This window comes from Cervus canadensis, chromosome 5 (assembly GCF_019320065.1).
Source record: "Cervus canadensis isolate Bull #8, Minnesota chromosome 5, ASM1932006v1, whole genome shotgun sequence".
Classification (NCBI taxonomy): domain Eukaryota; kingdom Metazoa; phylum Chordata; class Mammalia; order Artiodactyla; family Cervidae; genus Cervus; species Cervus canadensis.
This window is the reverse complement of record NC_057390.1, coordinates 43,376,212-43,401,239: the sequence shown is the minus strand read 5'-3', so window position 1 is coordinate 43,401,239 and position 25,028 is coordinate 43,376,212. Positions and strand designations below refer to the sequence as shown.

Here is a 25,028-nt window from a genome sequence, read left to right as displayed (position 1 = left end):
GACATGACTGAAGCAACTTAGCATGCATGCAGGTATGTGGTCCCCAAATCAGAGGCAGCAACAGCATCACCTCAGAAGTTATTAGAAATGCAAATTCCTGGGTCCCACCCAAGCGGTGGGTCTTCTAGAAGGCCAGGCATAGTTTTCATTACTCTAATTCAAGTCCTTAGTTTGGGAAGAATGGGGTAACTTTGATAGGTTTTCTTTGGGGATAAGCAAATGCAGCTCTGCTTGGTTCTTAAAACACCTCTGCTTAACCCTACTTCCCCCATTCTTTCGCTTTACTTTTCATTTTTCTTTTCTTGACCCTGACCTCTCCAGGGAGGAAGATGGCTTTTCGTCTCTCAGAGAATGAGTTGGATCTGAAAAGTATTGGAGAGCTGTCAGAAAACCCCATGCTTACAAGACTGAATAGTATAAGAACTAGGGGAAGACTGAGTTTTGTAACACCCACAGAAAATCAAGGTGATACACAATTCCTGACATTTGAACACACTACAAAAGCTCAGGAAAGGACAAGAAAACGACAACAGCCTATAAAACTGGAGCCTTTGGTAAGGTTGAAAACCAGCATTTTAGCTACTTTTGGCTACAGAGGAAGTTGCAGAGTTGCTTTGGGGGATGGCAATAATTTCTAGACTCTTATTTAACAAAGAAGGAATGAAAACTTGAAAGTTAGGACTTAAGAGCATGTAGACATAATTATTTATTTTAAAAAATGTTGCATTCTAAAAGTACTGTTTGAGGTGGTGGGATGCTGTGTTGAAAAAGTTCTCTAGCACATAAGTCCTCTCTAGCATTATGTGCAATATGGATACTTAATCATGTAGGTTGTAGGGCTATTTTAGGTACCATTTAGGTAAGGCTATTTGGGTACCATTTCATACTAGAAACTTCAGTAAGAGTAATATGTATAATTGTATAATTTTATTATTTTCAAGCAAATGCCTAGTGTCCTGAAAAATTTTGTGCATGTCTGAAAAATAATTTTAAGAATCCACATCTTTGTCAAAACTGAGGCTATAACTTCTCTTATTTTTGCTAGACTGATAGGTGAAAGTGACATCACATTGTTGTTGTGGTTTGCATCTTATTAATGAAGTTAACAAATTATGTAAAAATATGTATTTTATGTAAACATTATGTAAAAATTTATGTATAATTGAGCATGGAGAAAGGATAAATATCTGATTGTTGTTAATGACAGTTACCATAGAAAAGAGAGTCAAAGATTGGAGAATTCAAAGAAGGAAAAGTGTAAAAGAAGGGTGGGAGGCAGTATATATGTGGTAGACATTGAGTGTATTTTCATTCATTAAGTGGCGTGCATCTTACTTATTTCATGGATTCTGTTCATAACCATTTTCCACTTTAAAATTAAGTTGTTTGCTTTTTTCCTATCAGCTTTTGAGGTTTTTAAAAACATATGCATATATACGTATATGTTTAACTGTATATATGTATATGTAATGGACATTAACCCTTATTCCATTGCTTCTCAAATTTAAGTATGAATTCATGTAGGAGGTAGACATTCTTGAAGATCCATGGTGCTGATTTCATTATTTTTATTTTAATATTACTTTATGTGAAAAAAGATTAACCTAGGAAAAAAATCACTGCAGATGGTGACTGCAGCCATGAAATTAAAAGACGCTTGCTCCTTGGAAGAAAACCTGTGACCAACCTAGCTCAGTTCAGTTCAGTCATTCAGTCGTGTCCGACTCTTTGCGACCCCATGAATCGCAGCACACCAGGCCTCCCTGTCCATCACCAACTCCCGGAGTTTACTCAAACTCATGCCCATCGAGTCGGTGATGCCATCCAACCATCTCATCCTATGTTGTCCCCTTCTCCTCCTGCCCCCAATCCCTCCCAGCATCAGAGTCTTTTCCAAAGAGTCAACTCTTCACATGAGGTGGCCAAAGTACTGGAGTTTCAGCTTCAGCATCAGTCCTTCCAAGGAACACCCAGGACTGATCTCCTTTAGGATGGACTGGCTGGATCTTCTTGCAGTCCAAGGGACTCTCAACAGTCTTCTCCAACACCACAGTTCAAAAGCATCAATTTTTCGGTGCTCAGCTTTCTTCACAGTCCAAGTCTCACATCCATACATGACCACTGGAAAAACCATAGCCTTGACCAGACGGACCTTTGTTGGCAAAGTAATGTCTCTGCTTTTTAATATGCTATCTAGGTTGGTCATAACTTTCCTTCCAAGGAGTAAGTGTCTTTTAATTTCATGGCTGCAATCACCATCTGCAGTGATTTTGGAGCCCAAAAATAAAGTCTGACACTGTTTCCACTGTCTCCCCATCTATTTCCCATGAGGTGATGGGACCAGATGCCATGATCTTAGTTTTCTGAATGTTAAGCTTTAAGCCAACTTTTTCACTCTCCTCTTTCACTTTCATCAAGAGGCCTTTTAGTTCCTCTTCACTCTCTGCCATAAGGGTGGTGTCATCTGCATATCTGAGGTTATTGATATTTCTCCCGGCAATCTTGATTCCAGCTTGTGCTTCTTCCAGCCCAGTGTTTCTCATGATGTACTCTGCATATAAGTTAAATAAGCAGGGTGACAATATACAGCCTTGACGTACTCCTTTTCCTATTTGGAACCAGTCTGTTGTTCCATGTCCAGTTCTAACTGTTGCTTCCTGACTTGCATACAGGTTTCTCAAGAGGCAGGTCAAGTGGTCTGGAATTCCCATCTCTTTCAGAATTTTCCACAGTTTATTGTGATCCACACAGTTGAAGTCTTTGGAATGGTCAATAAAGCAGAAATAAATGTTTTTCTGGAACTCTCTTGCTTTTTCCATGATCCAGTGGATGTTGGCAATTTGATCTCTGGTTCCTCTGCCTTTTCTAAAACCAGCTTGAACATCTGAAAGTTCACGGTTCACTTATTGCTGAAGCCTGGCTTGGAGAATTTTGAGCATTACTTTACTAGCGTGTGAGATGAGTGCAATTGTGCGGTAGTTTGAGCATTCTTTGGCATTGCCTTTCTTAGGGATTGGGATGAAAACGGACCTTTTCCAGTCCTGTGGCCACTGCTGAGTTTTCCAAATTTGCTGGCATATTGAGTGCAGCACTTTCACAGCATCATCTTTCAGGATTTGATATAGCTCAACTGGAATTCCATCACATACACTAGCTTTGTTCATAGTGATGCTTTCTAAGGCCCACTTGACTTCACATTCTAGAATGTCTGGCTCTAGGTGAGTGAACACACCATCATGATTATCTGGGTCATGAAGATCTTTTTGGTACAGTTCTTCTGTGTATTCTTGCCACCTCTTCTTAATATCTTCTGCTTCTGTTAGGTCCATACCATTTCTGTCCTTTATCAAACCCATTTTGCCTGAAATATTCCCTTGGTATCTCTAATTTTCTTGAAGAGAGCTCTAGTCTTTCCCATTCTGTTGTTTTCCTCTATTTCTTTGCATTGATCGCTGAGGAAGACTTTCTTATCTCTCCTGGCTATTCTTTGGAACTCTGCATTCAAATGGGAATATCTTTCCTTTTCTCCTTTGCTTTTCGCTTCTCTTCTTTTCACAGCTATTTGTAAGACCTCCTCAGACAACCATTTTGCCTTTTTGCATTTCTTTTCCATGAACAGCATATTAAAAAGCAGAGACATTACTTTGCTGACAAAGATCCGTCTAGCCAAAGCTATGATTTTTCCAGTAGTCATGTATAGAGCTGAACTATAAAGAAAGCTGAGGGTCAAAGAATTGATGCTTTTGAACTGTGGTGTTGGAGAAGACTCTTGAGAGTCCTTTAAACAGCAAGGAGATTAAAGCAGTCACTCCTAAAGGAAGTCAGTCCTGAATATTCATTGGAAGGACTGATGCTGAAGCTGAAATGCCAGTACTCTGGCCACCTGATGTGAAGAAATGACTCATTTGAAAAGACCCTGATGCTGGGAAAGATTGAAGGCAGGAGGAGAAGGGGACAACAGAGGAGGAGAAGGGGATGACAGAGGATTAGATGGTTGGATGACATCACTGACTCTATGGACATGAATTTGAGCAAGCTCCGGGAGTTGGTGATGGACAGGGAAGCCGGCGTGCTGCAGTCCATGGGGTCGCAAAGAGTCAGACACACTGAGCGACTGAATTGAACTGATGGAATTAATTGAAATATTTAATAAGAAAGTTAACAGCTTAAATACAAAGAAAACTATACAACCAATTGCAGTTCAGATTAACAAAAAATACAAAGTAACAGATGCTCTTGTCTTTGAACTTCCCTTGGCAAGGTGGGTTGGGTACTGCCTGTAGCTGCTCTCGTCTCCAGAGAGCAGTGTGCCTGCACTATGTGTAGTGGGGAGTATCTGGACCTCCCTACTATTTTTTCCCCATGAACTTTGTATGACTTTTCATATGACTTTCCCATGGACTTTTACACTTATTTCTCTCTGATGGATTTACTTCACTTGGCAAAAGGGTATAATGAACCTTTGATGATTAAAGTAAGCTCCATTTGTTATCAGTGTGATAAATTCGTATATGTTGAATATTTATTCAATACCTGCTATCTTCCAGTCTCTGAGTCATGCTCTGGGGAAACAGCAATGAACAAGGCAGACAAGATTCCAGTTGGCATTCTAATGATCCTAAGTAAATAAACTGAGCAATGTCACCTAATGATAGTTACTGTTAAGAAAATAATATCGGGAACCTAGTCAAGACAAGCTGCAGGCTCCTTTAGATTGGGTGATGTCACCTGAATGAATCCTAGAGGAGATGTCATCTGATTGAGTCCCAGACTTTATCACCTGCCAGACTGAATGGACAAGCCTTCAGAGATGCCAGTCCCCAATTTTGGAACCCCAAAATTCATTTCTTCCATGGAACAAATTCCACTTGATCATAGTGTATGCTCCTTTTAAGGTATTGCTGAATTCTGTTTGCTAATATTTTATTGATTTCTGCATCTATGTTTGTCAGGAATATTAGCCTGAAGTTTTCTTTTTTGGTATTATCTTTGTCCAGTTTGGTGGTTGATTTCCTTTAGGATTGATGTTCTTGCTGTCCAAGGGACTCTCAAAAGTCTTCAACACCGTAATTCAAAAGGATCAGTTCCTCAGTGCTCAGCCTTCTTTATAGTCCAGCGCTCACGTCTGTTCATGACTGCTACAAAATATAACAGAGAGATTAAAGATTGAAATAAATGAAGAATGATGCTGTGTTGTTTAGAAGAAATATTTTTAAGATGTCAATTCTCCCCAATTGACCTATAAATTCAGCACAATTCCAATCACAGTCCATGTAATATTTCTTTTTTGGTAGAAATTGGCAAGCTGACTCTAACATTCATAGAGAAATGCAAAGGACTTAGAACAAGCAAAACAACATTGAAAAAGAAAAAAATTTTAATCTAACACTCTTGATTTCAATACTTATTATAAAACTACAATAATTAAGACATTATAGTATTGGTGTCAAGATAGACAAATAGACTGATAGAATACATTATGCACAGGTTGGCATGCTTTATATTACTCCATTTATCTTATGTGTTGCTTTTTTTTCCTTCATTTTTCTTTCTGTCTGCCATTCTGATTGGGTGATTCCCATTATTCTGTCTTCCAGATCACTTATTCACTCTTCTTTGTTATTTAGTCTGCCATTTATTGCTTCTAGATAGGTTTTTATCTCACCACCTGAGCTGTCTAATTTTGATTGGTTCTCCTGTATACTTTCTAGTTCCTTGTTACAATGATCTGCATTTCCATCAATCGTCTTTCTCAATTCCTTTAGCATTTTTATTATCTTCTTTTTGAACTTGGGGTCTAATAGTGTGGTAAAGTCTGTTTCATTATTTGTTCTTTCATGAAATTTCTCTCATTCTTTTAACTGAGAATGGGTCCTCTGCTTTTTCATTTCACTTAAACTTTCTCTGTCTCTGTGAATTTAGGAGAAGCAGTTATCTAGTTGGTGTTTGAAGGAGTGTCCGTAGAAGGTGTGTAGACTGTGTGAGTCCAGTATTTTTGTGTAGTGGCTGGCTTTGGTCTGAATGCCAGCCACATCTATCCTGAGTGTGTTTGCTGTTATTCCTTGATAGTAGCTGTGACAGTAGACATTGTGGTCTCCAGAGCTAGTGCTGGATGTTGGGTGAGGTCTTTTCTTTTTTCCATGGCTGTCACTGCTCTACTGAGGAGGCGGTCTGTTCTCGAGTTATTGGAGTAGAAACACTGAAGGTTGGGTTTAATCAGGATCCATTGCCCTTGAGTATATGAAATAAAATTTGTATTTTATGGCTAGACAAGAAGAATTGAAACACTAATAATTCTCTGCCCTTTGTCCTTCTCTCTCCTTGCACCACGCTTTGTGTATCTGCAATGTGCATCAGCTAGATCTCTCCTAGAGGCAGGAATACCTGTTCAACCATAAAAAGCAACATCTCCCAGAATCAACAAGACAGCTCCTTAAATGATAACATTCCTTCTTGATCTCATACATGGTCACATGACCCACCATGACAATACTCTTAGATCTGAATCATGTAAACTGCCAATAATATGTCATTTGACGTACATCTAATATACATCTCTATCTCAAAAACACTTATATAACTGTGCCTTGAGTTCTAACAAGTAGAATTCCCAGAGCTTTCTGAGGTTCTCTGTCTGTGTTACAATCCTCAAATATGTCTTGAATAAAACTTTCCATATCTTCATTAACCAACTGATTCATTTTTCATCAACAAGTAGATGCCCTGCCCCACAGGAGGTGACTGTTAAAGCAAGTGAGGCCCATATGGTCACAGTGAACCTGTGGATGGCACGTGCAGGCAGCCATGGTTCCACCCAGAAGCAGCCCATGATCATGTCTCTTTGTGTGTTTGTCCCACAGCTGTTGGTGTGGAGTGGGCTGGAGCTGGGGCCAGGGTGCTGGTGGCTGCAGGAATCTAAGTGGTTTTGCTGCCACCTGGGACCTGGGCTGCCTCTTTGCTGACCTGTCCCAGAACTATCCTCCCCAGATTCAGCTCCAAACTGCAGTGTAGAGTGGGCAGGGCCAGAGTTCTGCTGCCAGAAAACCTGTATATTCCTGCCTCTGGCATGTCTCCCAGGGACTCAGGGCCTAGCTGCTGTGTGTTTCTGTGGCACCACTTAGTGTGCACGCTGACAAAGTCCACGAGGACCAGACCTGCCCCCGCCCTGTGTGTGCATGCAAAGGGATCCAAGGTTTGACCAGGATCACACGCTAGGCCTTCTAGGCTATCTCATTACAGGTAGACAGAGTCCTCTCCCAGGGTGTGTCTGTCTAAGGCTTGGCACTTTGCCTTGGTGAGCCTGGTATGGTGTGTACTTGGAATTGGGAAGTGTGGTATGGCAGCAGTGACTAGCAGTGGTCTCTGTCTGACCTGAAAGTAAGTCAGCACACCCACACTCCTCCCGAGTCAAATTAGCCTTCTCTGGGCCCTCTATCTGCCCTAGTGGACCTCCCGGCAGGCCAGGGGGTTTCCCAGGGTGAGGGTCTGACCTTGTGGAACTTCTCTCCTTTATGGATCCCTCCCAGGGGTGCCAGTTCCATCCAGCAAGCCACTCCCACCCCCTCCTCTTTCTACCCCTTTACCTGGAGATCATTCTTGCAGCTTTGGTTGTGTAGATCTTCTGCAAGTTTCCAGCTGGTTTTCTGTGAGACTCGTTCCACCTGTAGATGGATTTTTGATGTATTTTGGGGGAGGTGAACTCCATGCCCTTGTACTCCACCATCTTGGTCCCCCCCCCAACATTTTGTTTTTAGAAGTCCTAAAGTGGAAACAACCACAATGTCCATCAAGAGATGAATGAATAAATTTTGGTGTTTCCACACTATAGGATACTACTCAGCCTAAAAAATAAATGAATTATGGATGAAACAACATAGAGGAATCTCAGCATAATTAATTATGTTGAAATATGGTGGGCAAAAAAATACATACTATTTTAGTGCATTTACATAAAAGCCTGGAAAATGCAAATTAACATATAATGACGCAAAGCAGATCAGTATTTGCCTAGGAAGGAGTATTGCAAAGGAACCTGAGAAGGCTCATGTTTGAGTTCTGTTCATTATCTTTACTGTTTCATATATATAATTGGGTTCGCCAAAAACATCTTATGAAAAAACTAGAACATAAATGTATATATATATATATATACATACATATATATGTATGTATATACATATGACTTTGGCCACCTCATGCAAAGAGTTGACTCATTGGAAAAGACCCTGATGCTGGGAGGGATTGGGGGCAGGAGGAGAAGGGACGACAGAGGATGAGATGGCTGGATGGCATCACCAACTCAATGGACATGAGTTTGAGTAAACTCTGGGAGTTGGTGATGGACAGCGAGGCCTGGTGTGCTGTGATTCATGGGGTTGCAAAGAGTCGGACACGACTGAGCGACTGAACTGAACTGAACTAAATATGACTTTCAAATTATGCCAACACATCAGTTTGGACACTTTAAATATGTAACTTGTGTGTGTGTTTGTGTGTTACTTGCTCAGTTGTGTCTGACTCTTTGCAACCCCATGGGCTGTAGCCTGCCAGGCTGCTCTGTCCATGGAACTCTCCAGGCATGAATACTGGAGTGGGTTGCCATTTCCTTCTCCAAAGTACAGCTTAATGTATGCCTATTTTATCTCAAGAAAGCTGTTACAATAATTTAAACTGTTAGAAAAATTCACATTTCCCTGATTGTCTTATAATAATTTTGTTTGCAAAGTCCTTGTTAAAATTTAGATCAAAAGAAGATCTATGCACTAACTTGTTGATATTTTTCTTCTAACTGGTTGATATTTCTCTTAAGTCTCTTGATTTATAAGTTCTCCATCAACTCTTTTATTTTTTCCTGGGAAAAAATTTTAATTGGTAAAATTTGGTTATTTGTCTATATAGTCCCACAGCCTAGTTTTGTTGATTGCATCCCCACCATGGTAGCTAACCTATTTCTCTGGTTCTTATATTTCCTATATGTTGGTATTTAGGTCTAGAGTCTTGAGTTTGATTTTCTGGGACTGAATACTTCCATACCAAGTATAGTGTTCTTTGATTAAACTGGCATATAGAATCTGGTTGTCTCTCTTTTTTTTCTTCCGGTTTTACTGAGATATAATAGACATAAAGTACTGTATAAGTTAGACATCAACAACATAGTGATTTGGCTTTCATGCATCATGAGATGTTTACCATGATAAGTTTAGTGAACAGTCATCATTTCATATAGATACAAAATTTAAGAAAAAAATTTTCCTTATAGTGAGAATCCTTAGGACTCTTTTAACAACTTTCATATGTATTGCATCTATCATCTTGCCCATTACATCCATAGTATTTATTTATCTTATAACTGGAATTTTGTTGTATTTTATACACAATTTTTAAAGGTTACACTCCATTTACAGTTATTAAAAAATATTGGCTCTATTTTCCATTTTGTAAAATATATTCTTATAGCCTATCTTATACCCAATAGGTTATACCTCCCAACTCCGCAACCTCTGTGTTGCCCCTTCAGCCCCACTGGTAACTACTAGTTCTCTATATCTATGAGGCTGCTTCTTTTTTGTTATATTCACTAGTTTGTTGTATTTTTGGATTCCACGTGTAAGTGATATCATGCAGTATTTGTCTTTCTGTCTGACTTAATTCACTTATCATAATACCATCCAAGTTCATCCATGTTGCTGCAAATGGCAAAATTCTATTCTTTTCAATGGCTGAGTAATACTCCATGAGGTGTGTGTGTGTGTGTGTGTGTATTGATGGGTTCTTAGGTTGCTTCCATATCTTGGCTATTGTAAATAAAGCCTCAGTGAACATAGGGTGCATATATCTTTTTGAATTACTATTTTAATTTTCTTCAGATAAATACCCAGGAGTGGAATTGATGGGTCATCAGTTCAGTTCAGTTCAGTCACTCAGTTGTGTCCAACTCTTTGCGACCCCATGAACCGCAGCACACCACGCCTCCCTGTCCATCACCAACTCCCAGAGTCCACCCAAACCCATGTCCATCAAGTCAGTGATGCCATCCAACCATCTCTTCCTCTGTCATCCCCCTCTCCTCCTGCCCTCAATCTTTCCCAGCATCAGGGTCTTTTCAAATGAGTCAGCTCTTCAGGTGGCCAAAGTATTTGAGTGTCAGCTTCAACATCAGTCCTTCCAATGAACACCCAGGACTGATCTCCTTTAGGAGGGACTGGTTGGATCTCCTTGCAGTCCAAGGGACTCTCAAGAGTCTTCTCCAACACCACAGTTCAAAAACATAAATTCTTCGGCGCTCAGCTTTCTTTATAGTCCAACTCTCACATCCAGACATGACCACTGGAAAAACCATAGCCTTGACTAGACAGACCTGTGTTAGCAAAGTAATGTCTCTACTTTTTAATATGCTGTCTCAGTTGGTCATAGCTTTCCTTCCAAGGAGTAAGCATCTTTTAATTTCCTGGCTGCAATCACCATCTGCAGTGATTTTGGAGCCCAGAAAAATAAAGTCAGCCACTGTTTCCCCATCTATTTGCCATGGAGTGATGGGACCAGATGCCATTATTTTAGTTTTCTGAATGTTGAGCTTTAAGCCAACTTTTTCACTCTCTGCTGGGTCATATGGTAGTTCTTTTTTGAATTTTTTTAAGAATCTCCATACTGTTTTCCATAGAGGCTGCACCAGTTTATATTCCCACCAGCAGTTTTCCCTTTTCTCTACATCTCAGCAACACTTGTTATTTGTTGTCTCTTTGACAACAGTCTTTCTGACAGGTGTGAGGTGATATCTCACTGTGGTTTTGATTTTCACTATCCTAATAATTAATGATACTGAGCATCTATTCATGAGCCTGTGGCTCATCTGTATTTCCTCTTTGGAAGTAAGTCTATTCAGATTCTCTGCCCATTTAAAAAATCAGGTTGTTTGGTTTTGTGATGGTCTTCAACCAGTTATGGCTACAGAAAGTAAACAGTGACTTTTGGGTAAGGCTGGAGGAATGTACGATCCTTCCCACGGTAGCTGTTGTAGTGGATGGTAAGGGGTTTGTATTGAACAATTTGTGAGTATGTCATTTCATGCTTCTGTACTCTTTCTGTCATAAAATCACCCTTAGAAGTATTCATTGGTGTTTAAAAGGCAGAATTAATGGAAACTAAGTAGAAAATTCTTACTCATGCAGCAGGCCATGGACAGACTGGTGGTAGCTGCTACGATGATTGTGGCCTAGATAGGAAGTAGTCCTAGTCCTGGAAGGTGATCAATTTCTAACAGAGTCAGAACCCCAAGGTAGTTAAGAAAAAGACCAGTTCACATTAATTTTTAAGAGATTAACATGTCTGTTTATTTCCCAAAGCCAGTGCTAAAAGTCCACCAAGATCATAAGATGCCTGATTACATATATGAACAGAACCGAAACCGGTTAATCGCTTCTGGTGTCTTAAAACCTCCAAAAAGTCCTGAAAAAAAAGCTTCTACCAAATCTCTTGTTCAGTTTCTTGAGCATGGAGAGGCTGTGAAAAAGAAAAAACAGGTATAGTATTAAAGTGCTTCATTGACTCTTTCAATTTAGTTCCTACAGCATTGGTAACCTGAGTTAGCATGAGTTAACCTTTTAACTCATAATGATAGTGGCAAAGTCTTTTTCTATTAGGTTATATAATGGATTTGGGCAACATATCTCCCAGTTCTTCCTATTTAAGGGAAATTTGTCAAGCAGAGGTTAATACAACATTGTAACTCAATTGTGCATGTATGTTCAGCCACTTAAGTCATGTCTGACTCTTTGCGACCTCCAGGACTGTAGCCAGCCAGGCTCCCCCTCCATGGGATTTCCCAGGCAAGAATAGGATAAAATCATAAAGGAAAACTTTCAGCATCTGTACACTATCTTCTGATGTTCTCTAGAAGACATGTTAGAAGAAGACATAATAGTGTTTTGAATGTTATTATAACTTTTATGAAATTTTCATCATTATTCCCCCAAATCTTTGAAGACCTTGGTGAAGGGCAATAAAATAGAAACTGAACCAGATAGAGAGACAACTTTTATAATTGATGAGAGTTATAGAGTGGGGAAGGAATAAGTGAATAGTAGGTGTGGGGCAAAATCACTAGAGCCTGGCTTTACATGAATACCTGTAGATATTTAACAAGAACAAAAAACAGAAATGGGAGAAAATATGGAGGACACACCTGCAATAAAAATACCAATAGAGCCAAGAATTCTCTGAGCTTTTTATTGAGAGGATCTTTCAGTGCTAGCTCTCTCTTTCAGGCTTTAGGCTGGATCACTAGGAATGAAGAGTTGAGGACAAGCTGTGTCCTTGAGAATTATAGAATCTGGAGGTGGGAAATAGACAAGTAAACACTTAAGCCTAGTAGAGTGTGATAAGAGCTCTCACTGATCATTTAAAGAACAAAATAATGGAAAACTAAACAGAATGGATGCTTATATCTGGTGGGCAGAGTGACCATTGGTGGAAGAAAAACTATCCTAAGGAATTGCACTAAACTCAGAGGAATGAGTGGAAAGGTAGCAAGGCAGATAAGAAGGGACAACTGTGGACTTGAAAGACAGCTGGAAGAAGGCTCACCCATGGGTTTGGTTGAGATCATCCTGAGAGAATATCATATAATAAATTGCATGAACTTGTGTGTGTGTGTGTGTGTGTGTGTGTGTGGTCAGTCGCTCAGTCGTTTCTGACTCTTTGTGACCCCATGAACTGTAGCCCACCAGGCTCTTCTGCCCATGGAATTCTCCAGGCAAGAATACTGGAGTGGGTTACCATGCCCTCTTCCAGGGGATCTTCCTGATTCAGGGATCAAACCCACATCTCTTGCATCTCCTGCACTGGCAGGTGAAATCTTTACATGAAATTGTATAACTTTGGTTAATTTGGCTTCTGTGAAGTAGAGAAAATCAGATATTTTAAGTGGGGCTGAGGAAGATCTGATTGTTAATTAATTCATTTGATATAAAGTAGGTTGAATTTTAAAAAGAGAGATTATGCACACTATTATATATAGGAAGCATAAAAAACAAGGTCTTACTGTATAGCACAGGGAACTATATTCGATATCCTGTGATAAACCATAATAGGAAAGAATATGAAAAAGAATATATATATGTTTAATTGATGGCTTGCTTGATGGCACTAGTGATAAAGAACCCGCCTGCCAGTGCACGAGATATGAGAGACTCAGGTTCAATCCCTGGGTGGGGAAGGTCCCCTGGAGGAGGTCATGGCAACCCACTCCAGTACTCTTGCCTGGAGAAACCCATGGACAGAGGAGCCTGGTGGGCTACATTCCATAGGGTCACAAAGAGTCAGATACAACTGAAGAGATCTAGCATGAACACACATATGTATAACTGAATCACTTTGTTGTCCAGTAGAAGTTAATACAACATTGTAAATCAACTGTGCATGCATGCTTAGCCACTTAAGTTGTGTCCGACTCTGTGACCCCATGGACTGTAGCTGGTCAGGCTCCCCTGTCCATGGGATTTTGCAGGCAAGAATACTAGAGTGGGTTGCCATTTCCTTCTCCAGGGCATTTTCCCAACCCAGGGATTGAACCTGCATCTCCTGCATTAGCAGGCAGATTCTTTACCCCTGAGCCACCATGGAAGCCCCCAAATCAACTACAAAAACAATTTTTTTAATTAAAAAAATTAAAGAGAGATTTTGTGTACTTCTGGAATGAAAGAAGCAACTGAAAAGGAATACGTTATGGGTTATGTTTGGTTGTAACTGTAACTCAGTGAAGAATTCAGTAAAGAGAGTTTGAAAGGAAATGGGGAAGAAAGGGGATATTTCATTTTAAAGAAGGATATTTATTTTGAAAAATATTTATTTTTCTGGGTATTGATTTCTCAGAATGAGTTTAGAGTAGATATGTAACAATGAGGATTTCCTGGGAGATGAAGGAAGGAAAGAAGGAAGGAAGGGAGGGAATAAATGAGGAAGGAGGGAGGGAGGGAGGAAAGTTAAAGGGTTTGCTTCTGGTAATTAAGGAAGATTGATTATCAGTTGGAGAAAGAAATGGCAACCCACTCCAATATTCTTGCCTGGAAAATTCGATGGACAGAGGAACCTGGCAGGCTACAGTCCATGGGGTCTCAAAGAGTCAGCCACGGCTGAGCACATGAGCACATTATCAGTTGGACTGGGCATACATCATAGAGGAGTATGATAGCTCTTCTACATTTTATTTCCCTCCCCCAACCCCTGCAAAATCCAAACTTGTGTGACTGTTTAAATTGAATGACATCTTCACACTGAGTTACATAATTAGAAATGAAATGTAACTATGGAGGCCTATTGTTGAGGAAATCTTTCACTTAGAATGCAGTATACTTTTTTAAGCACTATAATAAAGAAAATAAAAACATTTCCTGTCAAGGTATTAGTACTCTTGTCTCATAAAAAAAAGTTGATCACAGCTCATGTTGAAACATTGGGACAAAGCAATGTGTGTCTTCTCTGGTTCTGGCATCTGGTTTGGCCTCTTCTTTTACATAAGAAAACAATGCCTTTGCTACTATCCTTGGTCAGTAAGTGAAAGAAGCACGTTTTATCTTTTGAGTTCAAAGATGTATGTCCTTTAGCTCTGAACTTCCCAGGATTCTCTTCTGAAACTCTTACTCAGTGGGGTATTTAATCAGAGATGGAGAATAATGACCTCTATGAATACACATCTTTGGGGGAAGTTGTTCCAGGGGGCTTATGGTAGTAACTCTCTTGTGGAAATGGCAGCTTCTACTGACTATGCTAATAGATGATAAAGATGTCATTTATATATGAACCTCAATTGTTCATCAAAGCGGGTCTGCAGTGGTGAGTCTTTTATCTTAAAGCCAGTCAGTCCTGTCAGAGAGACGAAGGGACGACTGTTGGAGTTGATGTCACATTTCCTCAAACACAGTCATCAATCTCCTCCTCAAGAAGAGAGGATTTGTGACGCTGTCCCAAAGGGGCAAGAGAAAAGGAGTGGGGTGGAACTGAGGGCAGACAGTGGGACCCAGGAATTGGAGCAAAGCTCAAGAGTATGGGCCTTGTGGGCTACCGTCCATGGGGTTGCAAAGAGTCGGACGTAATTGAGCGCGTGTGCATGCACTCAAGTATGTAAACGTGGTGGGGCGTGGCCGTGGGGCTCCACTTGTGGTCAAGGACCAGCAGCTTCCGCATTTCTTGGGAGCAAGTGAGAAATGCACAATCTCAGGCTCTGCCCCCCCGGCTGGCTGGCAAATCTGCATTTGAACAGAAAGCCCCAGGGAAATTCATGTGCACACTGACCTGTGAGAAGCACTGACTCCAGAAAAGCAACTGTAAGTTAGTTATATATCTCCTTCTCTAAGGCTATGACATATTGATTCCCAATACTCAATGTACCAACCCTTCACAGTCACTAAAATATAGTTTATCATGAGTTATGATGACAGTGGTCCAAGTGGTCCACTCACAGGAAAACATGGTCGTCAGAAGGAAGAGGATGTTGGCGGGAAAGGCCCTGGTCAGGGGAGATGCAGAACAACTGAGCAAGGGGAGTCCTGGGCTCCCATGAATACCAGGAAGCTGGGAGCATTTTGATGTGAGAAACACTGAAAAAGGAAGGGGAGAAGGCAATGGGAGTCGTCACTGGGGCGGTTTGTGAGAGGAGGGCAGATATCTGGGTAGGGGTACTGACAGGGATCTATCACTGCCAAATGATAATTAGAAAATCTTCAGTTAAAAAATGCTTGCCTTTAAGCCCTAGACATAGGCAGTGTGGTAATTAGTCCTGGAGGTTAATAGTTGTTACTTATATATGTAGTCCCCACCTCACCCCCCTGCCCCCCAGCTCATGTTTTTTACTTGGGTTTTATTTTTTAATTTTTTTAAAAAATAATTTTGTTTATTTACTTATTGGCTGTGCTGGGTCTTCGTCGCCACTCGGGCTTTTCTCTAGTTGTGGCAAGCAGGGGCTACTCTTTGTTGCAGCGTGACCACTGTTCTTGCGGTGGCTTCTCCTGTGGCGCACAGGAGGTGGGTGTGTTGGCTTCAGTGTTTGGGGCACATGGGCTCAGTAGTTGTGGCTCCTGGGCTCTAGAGCGCAGGCTCAATAGCTGTGTCTATCAAGGTCCGTTGCTCCGCGACAGGGTGAAATCTTCCTGGACCAGGGATGGAACCCCACCCATGTCTCCTGCATTGGCAGGCGGATTCTTTACCCCTGAGCCACCAGGGAAGCCCCTGTTTCTTAAGTTAATTTTTATTGGAATATGGTTGCAAAGCAGAAATAGAAACACAGACATAAGAGAACAAATGTATGGACACCGAGGGATGAAGAGGGAAGTGCGATAAATTGGGAGATTGGGATTGACATATATATACTTGATACTATGTATAAAAAACTCACTTTTTGAAAAATTGGCTTTGTTTAGATCCAGTGGCCCTCTGTGGACTCGTCTCCCTCTCCTGCTAAACTGTCACGCACCAGCACTGGAAGAAGAGGCCTCTACGAGACTAGTTCTTTAACTTACCCTAAGTACTATTTCCATGACCGAGAAGAAGTCATTAAAGCCAACATTCGAGATCCCTTGCAAATCGTTGAAATAATCCGTGAAAACGAACACATCGGATTTCTTTATATGATCTCCGCAGTGCCAAGATCTTCCATTGAATACGATACATATAATCTGAAGTGAGTTCTCTTTTATGAAGCAATTTATTTAGCAGTAAAAATTACAAATAAGGTTGCAAGTGTTATCCATAATCAATTGGGTATTAATGATTTACAGGATAAATTATAATTTTGGTTATCATCCAATGACAAATGAATCTTAGTCACAACAGTTTTACTTATTTTGCCCATTTGTCTCTACTTATAGACTTTTTAAGAAGTGGTATACTGCTGTGCTTCTTATATTAATATAATACCATTTTCTTTAATCAGTATTACAAACAATTTTGATATTTTGTGATTACTGAGAAAAGAAGAGGGCATGCATTAAAAAATGGATGATACATGATTTTTTTTTACTTGTCATTTCAGCTTTCCTTAACATAATAGAAATAAGTTTTTTAAAGTAAAATGAGCGATAATGTCAGGTTTTATATAGATTAATAGTACACACATAGTCACATATACGCTCTATTGTTACTAAACACACATTTGTTGTTGAAATAATTTGAAGTGTCACCCAAATGTGAGTCTCTGAATTGATTTAAAGTTGAGCACAATAGGCAAATAGGGCTTAAAGGTGGTGCCAGCCTTCCTCTATGGTTATTTGCATGCGTGTGTGCTAAGTCACTTCAGTCGTGTCTGACTCTTTGCGGCCCTGTACACTGTAGCCCTCCAGGCTCCTCTGTCCATGGGATTCTCCAGGCAGGAATACTGGAGAGGGTTGCCATGCCCTCCTGCAGGGGATCTTCCCACCTAGGGATCGAACCCACATCTCTTATGTCTCCTGCATGGGAAGGCAGGTTCTTTACCACTAGCACCACCTGGGAAGCCCATGGTTGTTTAGTTGGAATGAATACAGTTGTTGAGATGGTCTTTCCTTGAAGGTGACTGTAGTTGAGCTTTGCCACCAAATTCTTTGAGCTGCCTTCCCCAGTCTCTGATGAACAGGAAGATAAAAGTTTCTTCTAGGAGTTCTCTTCTTCCTTACTCAGCACTGTAGTTTTTGTTTTTGTTTTTGTTTTGCTTTTTAGAGGTTTTTGGTTTGTCCCAGATTGTACAATAAGTAAATGACAGTCTGACTGACTTCAGAATGTATACTCTTAATTTCTCTGCTCTACTGCCTCTCAAAATGAAACTCTGAGGAGTCCATGAGACCCCCTTGAGACAGAATTTGCTTCAAAGAATAATGGAAGGCATGGAAACATTTTCTGTCATTTTCAAATCTAGCACAATAATCTGTTCTCACATAAACCTATTGAATTTTTCCAGAACAAATGCAAAATAATGCTTTCTTCTCAATAGAAAATTGATGAAGAGAGGTGGAACTGAGATACCAACTAGGAATCATTGGAAGTTGTACTCTCATAGCAAAAAAAAGAAAAAAAAAAAAACAACCCAAAACAAAGATATGTCATACCATTACTGAGACACCTGTACAAAGTTTTACTCAGAGAGGAAATGGAATAAATTAGATAAGATAAACACAGTGTTCAAAAAAGAAAAGGTTAGCAATTAGGCAACATAATTAGGATAACTCAAATTGGGTTTATGAACCACAGTAATTTTCCTGTCCTTTTTTTAAAATATCTCATTAGTATGAAAATGTTATCAAATGAATCAGTAGCACTGAGAAAGCTATATCAACACCTTACTGAAAGATATCCACCCTGCCCCTAAAGGGTTTGAACTTTCAAAGGCATGTGCAAGAACAAAATATGAAACCAAATTCCATTTTTAGATTACCATCTGATGAAGAAGCTTAAGAAGCTAGGAATGCAAGAATTCAAATTTCAGGGACTTTCCTGGTAGTCCACTGGTTATGACCTCTGCTTCCCCTGCAGGAGGTACAGGTTCAATCTCTGGTTTAGGAACTAAGATTCCTGCATGCCACTTTGTGAAGCCAAAAAAAAACACAAAGTTAATATTTAATGTCAGAAAGACTTTCTTTTGCAGAATTGCAATTTTACCAGTCTGTGTGGAAATTATTTATTCTATTTGGAACCAGAAAAGCAAAGGAAATCAATCAGTAATACCATTAGCTCCACATGTTACATAACAGAGATGACCACAGTTGAGGACATTATTAAAATTATACTGCATACTGATGACTGTGCAGACATTAATAACTGCTAGATAACAGCTCTACAATCCCTGCAATGAAATATTTGGAAGAACTTTGTTCTTAGGGAGGAAAGCTACTGGGGTTGAAATATCCAAAGCAAATAAGATATTATGGAAATACTTCTTTAAAATACATTTTCCATGTAGAGTTTATTCTGATAATTCTGAGATTAAGATACATAATACATCATTTTATTCACAAAAAACCTCCCATATATAAATGTTTCTCTGTAGTTATGAATTCCAAAGTAAATAATATTATCAAAATTGTAACTATAATAAAATCCAAGTCACCACTTGACCTTCTGTTTTTACGCCTTTTACAAAGATATAGGAGCAGAATACCATTCTTTGTTGTTTCAGACTCAAGTGCATAGGTGATCCCAAGGCAGAATTTTGTTAAGAATTGGAACGTATTTTACAAATGATTCAACTTTGTGGATTTAGTAAAAAACAGTTTTTAGTTTCACAGCTGGGTTACTTAACTGACATTTGAGTACCTGAATGAACTTTATAAAAAATTATTAAAGGTTCCTGAAAACATATTAACACATACTGACGAAGATCAGGAATTCACAGCAAAAATTCAACTTTGGAAAGGTGAAATTTCATATGGCTCTCTAGTGATTTTTTAAGTCATTGTTAAGACTTTAAACTTAAGGAAAAGTTATGAAATCAAACAGTAACATCTATGTCTGAGAGAAAGCTTCACCGTTGCTTCTGAAATACTTCATGTGGAAATGCTTGACTGGGTTTTAAATCATTTTGTAATAAGAAATTTCAACATGGCAATCATCAAAGAGAGAAAAGGAAAAGCTGTTAGAATTAAAGAATGGTGGTACCTTTGGCGCATAATTTCAAAAGAACAGGTGATCCAAATTCTGATCAGTGGAGAAAGGAGTTTCTATTCATTGGAGACAGAGCAATAAATCATCACGTGCCACTTGCTATCTCCCATTTCCATAAGCAGTATTCCTTAGCAGTGGTGATTATTAAGAATTTGAACCAACTACCCATCATGTCTTGATTAAAAATGCGGTATCTACTTCAAAAAAGCTATGGTCACAGCTTTTTTATGGTTGTTTATAAGCTAAGACTTTATCTGGACTTTTCATAAAATTCAATATCGAATATTTCCCTGAATATTTCATTTTTTATTTTTCTTATTATAGTACAAAGAAATTATAATTAAGTCTTCGCCAGTGTGCCTTATAAAATGTTATCATTGTTCGGACGTGTTAAAACATGCAAATGCTGGAAGCATTGCTTTAGAGGATCTCACTCTTCACATGAGAATCTGACCTTTGGTTAACTCTGAAGCTCTGTTCCCCTGGTAACCTGATACAAAGTAGTATATCAGTTGTTTCTAGGCAACATTGCTTATGATAAAAATGACCCCTGACTGCTAAATTATATCTGCATTGAGAGGAACTAAAATTGAATTATAAATAACTGATGGGGAGCCATAGTTTTGGACTTCCCATAGTACACTGGTTCTTTCTCTGGGCATGTCTCTGCAGGAACCCTAAAATCTATGCTTAAACTTATTGGAAGAAATATTGACTCCTCTTAAGCCAGAGTGGACCCGTTGTGTATCTCATGTCCTAGCATCTGAGTTGTCACCTTGGGAAAGGACAGCTTGGGGTGGCCGTTGGATTGCTACAAGGAGTCCCATGCAAAAGCAAAGCCTGATCCTGCTAGAAGGCAGGAAGTAGTTCCTGTCCTAGCCTTCTAGGTGCCTGAGTGTATGCTAAATCACTTCGGCTGTGTCTGACTCTTTGCGACCCTATAGACTGTAGCCTGTATAAACAAAGAACCAATTCTTGTGGGATACCTGTTGGGATTAGAATTCTATGAAACATAGTTATGTGATTTAGGACAATATAAAAGTCTATACTGGGCTCAGGCCATATTACTTTCTAAGTGATCGAGTTGGTTTTCAGATAGTTTCTAAGCCCGTTATGTTAAAATAATTTTTAGACAGCTTTTAAAATTTCAAACTAAAGCTATTCTATCCTTTCATCTAGATTACATGTTTAGTAGCCTAAAACAGAATATGCAGATAAATATCAGCTTTCTCAAGTGAAAGCGTTTCTCGTTACATGAAGTCATAACTATTAAAAAAACACTATAATGAGGCATATGTTATATAATAAGGAAAAGATCATTTTCAAGCCACATTATCAGAAACCTCCCCAGGTTGCCTAACACAGTGACATCTTTCTTGGGCTAGCACATGTAGAAATTTCAATCAAGTGGAAACACCATGGATCTTTAGTATTTTCACTTGGAATCATCAAAAATCCCAGTTTCAGACTGTCTTCCTTTCAACACACACACAGGCGTGCACACACACACACACACACACACACACACACACATACACCATTTTGGCGATGTTACAATTTAGTGGATGATTATTTCATTTTATAAAAAATTTGAAGAACCTAGAGCAGTGGTTCTCAGCTTTGGCTTCTAGAATCACCCAAGACCCACCCCCAGAGTTACATTTAATTGGTTTGTTGTGCAGCCCAAGCAACAGCATTTCTTTAAAACTCATGAGATGATCCCAATATTCAATCAGAGTTGTAGGCCTTGGGGCTGGAACAATTGTTCTCCAGTAGGCCCTAAAGGGTTTGCTAAAACATAGATTGTTAACCACCCCGTTTCTGATTCAGTTGGTCTGGAGGAGGCTTAAGAATTAGCAATTCCCACGTAACGTTGATGGTGCTGTTCCAAGGACCATACTTTGAAAACCATTGACTGTAGAGCACTGTATTATTGAAGAAACTGGAAGTTATGCTTTAGTCTAATATTCTAGGAGTTCCTTATCAGTTATTTTTACCATTTCTGGTTAATCAAACCAGAAGCAAAGCAAGCCATGACTCTTCTCTAGTTCAAGTTAGATCTAAATGCATACTGAATCATGATACTCACCATCATCAAATAGATTGAGGTTTACAAATGCAAAACTCAGGAAATAGCTAATTTCTTTACAGGCTCTTGCTTGTTTACCTTTGTCCAATAAACATGTTAAAATCATAAAACTATGTAATAAACTGTGATTAAAACTGTGTGATAATAAGACAACTTAGATTTGACTCATCTAATTCACCCCAGCACCTAAAAGCAGGTAAGGAATTACTCACTTGTTTGTAGAAATCAGGAGGGGCAAAAGGGACCAGGTGGACAAAGACATGCGCATGCATTCTAGCACAGTCTAAGATGTGCTGAGATGACCATCTTAAGCCTAAGATGATTGAGAGACCAGCCTGATTAAAAAGGGCAATTGTGTGGACAGAGAAGGAACTAACAGGGACAGAAGAGTGCCACAACACCCGGCAGAATAATTTGGATTTAATGACATAAGCAGTAGGAGGCTGTTCAAAATTCTCGATCAGAAGGCTCATACTTTTGCAGTCTTAGTCTAATGCATCTGTTTAAAGATGAACGGATGCATGTTCTATCGCTAAAAGATAAAGATGCTATTTGAAATATCAAATCACATTGAGATTGTTTTAGAAAAATCAAGAGAAAAAATTATTGCTTTTTAGAACCACAGTAGATTTCGTTTATCTGAAATGAAGAATAACGGGACAGTGGATGACCTCCCACAATAGGCCATGCAAGTCTCTTAACATGACACATTCTTTTGGACATTTATAGAAGCCTTGTGTCTAAGTTTCATTTCAGATGGACAGAGGCTCTACCACAAAATAATTTGATAAGGGATTCCATGATTCTACACTGAACAGCAAGAAAAGACAACAAGCATCTTTTTTTCCAGTTAAACACTGCTGCTGCTGCTGCCAAGTCGCTTCAGTCGTGTCTGACTCTGTGCGACCCCATAGACGGCAGCCCACCAGGCTCCCCTGTCCCTGGGATTCTCCAGGCAAGAATACTGGAGTGGGTTGCCATTTCCTTCTCCAATGCATGAAAGTGAAAAGTGAAACCGAAGTCACTCAGTCATGTCTGACTCTTAGTGACCCCATGGACTACAGCCTACCAGGCTCCTCCATCCATGGGATTCTCCAGGCAAGACTACTGGAGTGGGTTGCCATTGCCTTCTCCGAATAAACACAGTTAAGTATAGTTTTATTCAAGACATTCTTCTCAGCCTGATTAACTGTCCAAGGATCTCTGTTTAAGTTAATTGGGCCATAAAGTCTTTTACCAGCAAAGTAGGAATATTAGAGCACAGCAATTTAAAAAGTTAAGTTCCCTTTTGAGGTCTTAAAGGAAGACTAATTTTCCTGGTTATTTTCTCAAAGAAAGGCCTTGATGAAACAAACATCCAAAGGAGGCAGCTGAGGGCATTCCCTGGCAATCCAGTGGTTAGGACCCTGAACTTTCACTGTTGAGGGCACAGGTTCAGTCCCGGGTCAGGAAACTATCCTGCAAGCCACACAAAGTCCAAAAATAAATAAACAAACAAAAACAAAAACTAAGGAAGCTGTTGAAGTTTGAGGCTGAATTCTGAATGCCAAGAAGTGCTGAATAGGCAGCCCTTACTTCAGAGTAGAGGATTAATTCCTGGAACAGATGAATGCCAAGGTTTACAATGTGAGGAGTAAAACACAGCAGTCCAGGAGTATATTTAGGGTTTAGCCTCTTGGGAACAAACTAGAGAGTCTAAGCAGAATAGGATTCCAGAGAACTGTGCATATGCTTCTTTAACTTTTGCAAAGCTTTCCTTGACCCTGCTGTCCCTTCTGCCTACCAAATGGATTGGGCTTAAAGGAAATTCCTGCTGATCCTCAAGAGAATCACTGTATTAGAGTAGTGAGGAACAAGACTAGTTTTCAGAAACTTTGAGAAGGAAAGCTATGACAAACCTAGACAGCATATTCAAAAGCAGAGACATCACTTGGCCAGCAAAGGTCCATATAGTCAAAGCTATGGTTTCTCTGGTAGTCATGTACAGATGTAAAAGTTGGACCATAAAGAAGGCTGAGTGTCAAAGAATTGATGCTTTTGAACTGTGGTGTTGGAGAAGACTCTTGAGAGTTCCTTGGTCTGCAAGGAGATCAAACCAGTCAATCCTAAAGGTAATCAACACTGAATATTCATTGGAAGGACTGATGTTGAAGCTGAATCTCCAATACTTTGGCCACCTGATGAAAAGAGCCACTCATTGGAAAAGACCCTGATGATGGGAAAGATTGAGGGCAAGAGGAGAAGGGGGTGGCAGAGGATGAGATGGTTGAATGGCATCGCTGACTCAATGGACAGGAGTTTGAGCAAACTCCAGGAGAGAGTGACTGACAGGGAAGCCTGATGTGCTGCAGTCCATGGGGTTGCCATGAGTCAGACGTGACTTAGCAACTGAACAACAAAGGAATGGATGGGGTGCATACAACCATTATACAGGAAATTTAAGAGAAGGAAGATGACAGGGGATTTTAAGTTAAATGGGCAACAGGGTCAAGAAAAAAACAAGAAGCTAAAGGAAAGCTTTCTACGAGTTAAAGTGAAGTTCTATACATTTTTAAATGCAGAGAAAAAGTATTCAAATACAAGGAGAGGTAGAAAAAGGTGATGTGAAACCTCTCCATCTCTCTTTGGAGGAAAGCATGAAAAAATGTACTCAAGGGGATAAAACACAGTGAAGGTACAGTGAAGTTTTTCTTTAAAAAAATATTTGTTTTAATTTACTATTTATTTAGCTGCACCAGGTCTTAGTTGAAGCACGTGGGATCTTGAGTTGAGACATGTGAACTCTTAGTTGTGGCATGTGGGATCTAGTTCCATGACCAGGTATCCAACCTAGGCCCCCGGCGCTGGGAGCATGTTGTCTTAGCCACTGGACCACCAGGGAAGTTCTGGGACAAGATTTTCAAGTGAAGGTACAAAAGAGAGCTCATCATATCACCATCAGGTTTTTGTTGTTGTTGATTTGCTTTCAAATAGAATTCATTGGTGACAAACATAATTGTATGTCAGAATCACACAGGAAATTTGCTAAGCTAGACTCTCGAGTTCTATACATAAAGATTCTGGTTCTGTGTTGGACCCAGAAATCTGGATTCTTAAGCATGCCAGGTGATTTTTATGCTGATGATCCAAATTTTATTTTATTTTATTTATTTATTTATTTTTATTAGTTGGAGGCTAATTACTTCACAACATTTCAGTGGGTTTTGTCATACATTGATATGAATCAGCCATAGATTTACACGTATTCCCCATCCCGATCCCCCCTCCCACCTCCCTCTCCACCCGATTCCTCTGGGTCTTCCCAGTGCACCAGGCC

General features: G+C 39.7%; 1 protein-coding gene across 1 annotated transcript in view; it reads left to right on the top strand.

The window, feature by feature from the left end:
- Window positions 1-25,028, top strand: part of LOC122442477 (dynein axonemal heavy chain 6) — a 248,413-nt gene that overhangs the window by 1,559 nt on the left and 221,826 nt on the right. The window contains exons 3-5 of the mRNA XM_043470348.1: window positions 322-554; window positions 11,343-11,519; window positions 16,413-16,672. Of these exons, the coding sequence (XP_043326283.1) occupies window positions 330-554; window positions 11,343-11,519; window positions 16,413-16,672 (662 nt within the window). The 5' untranslated portion in view covers window positions 322-329. The remainder of the gene's footprint in view (window positions 1-321; window positions 555-11,342; window positions 11,520-16,412; window positions 16,673-25,028) is intronic.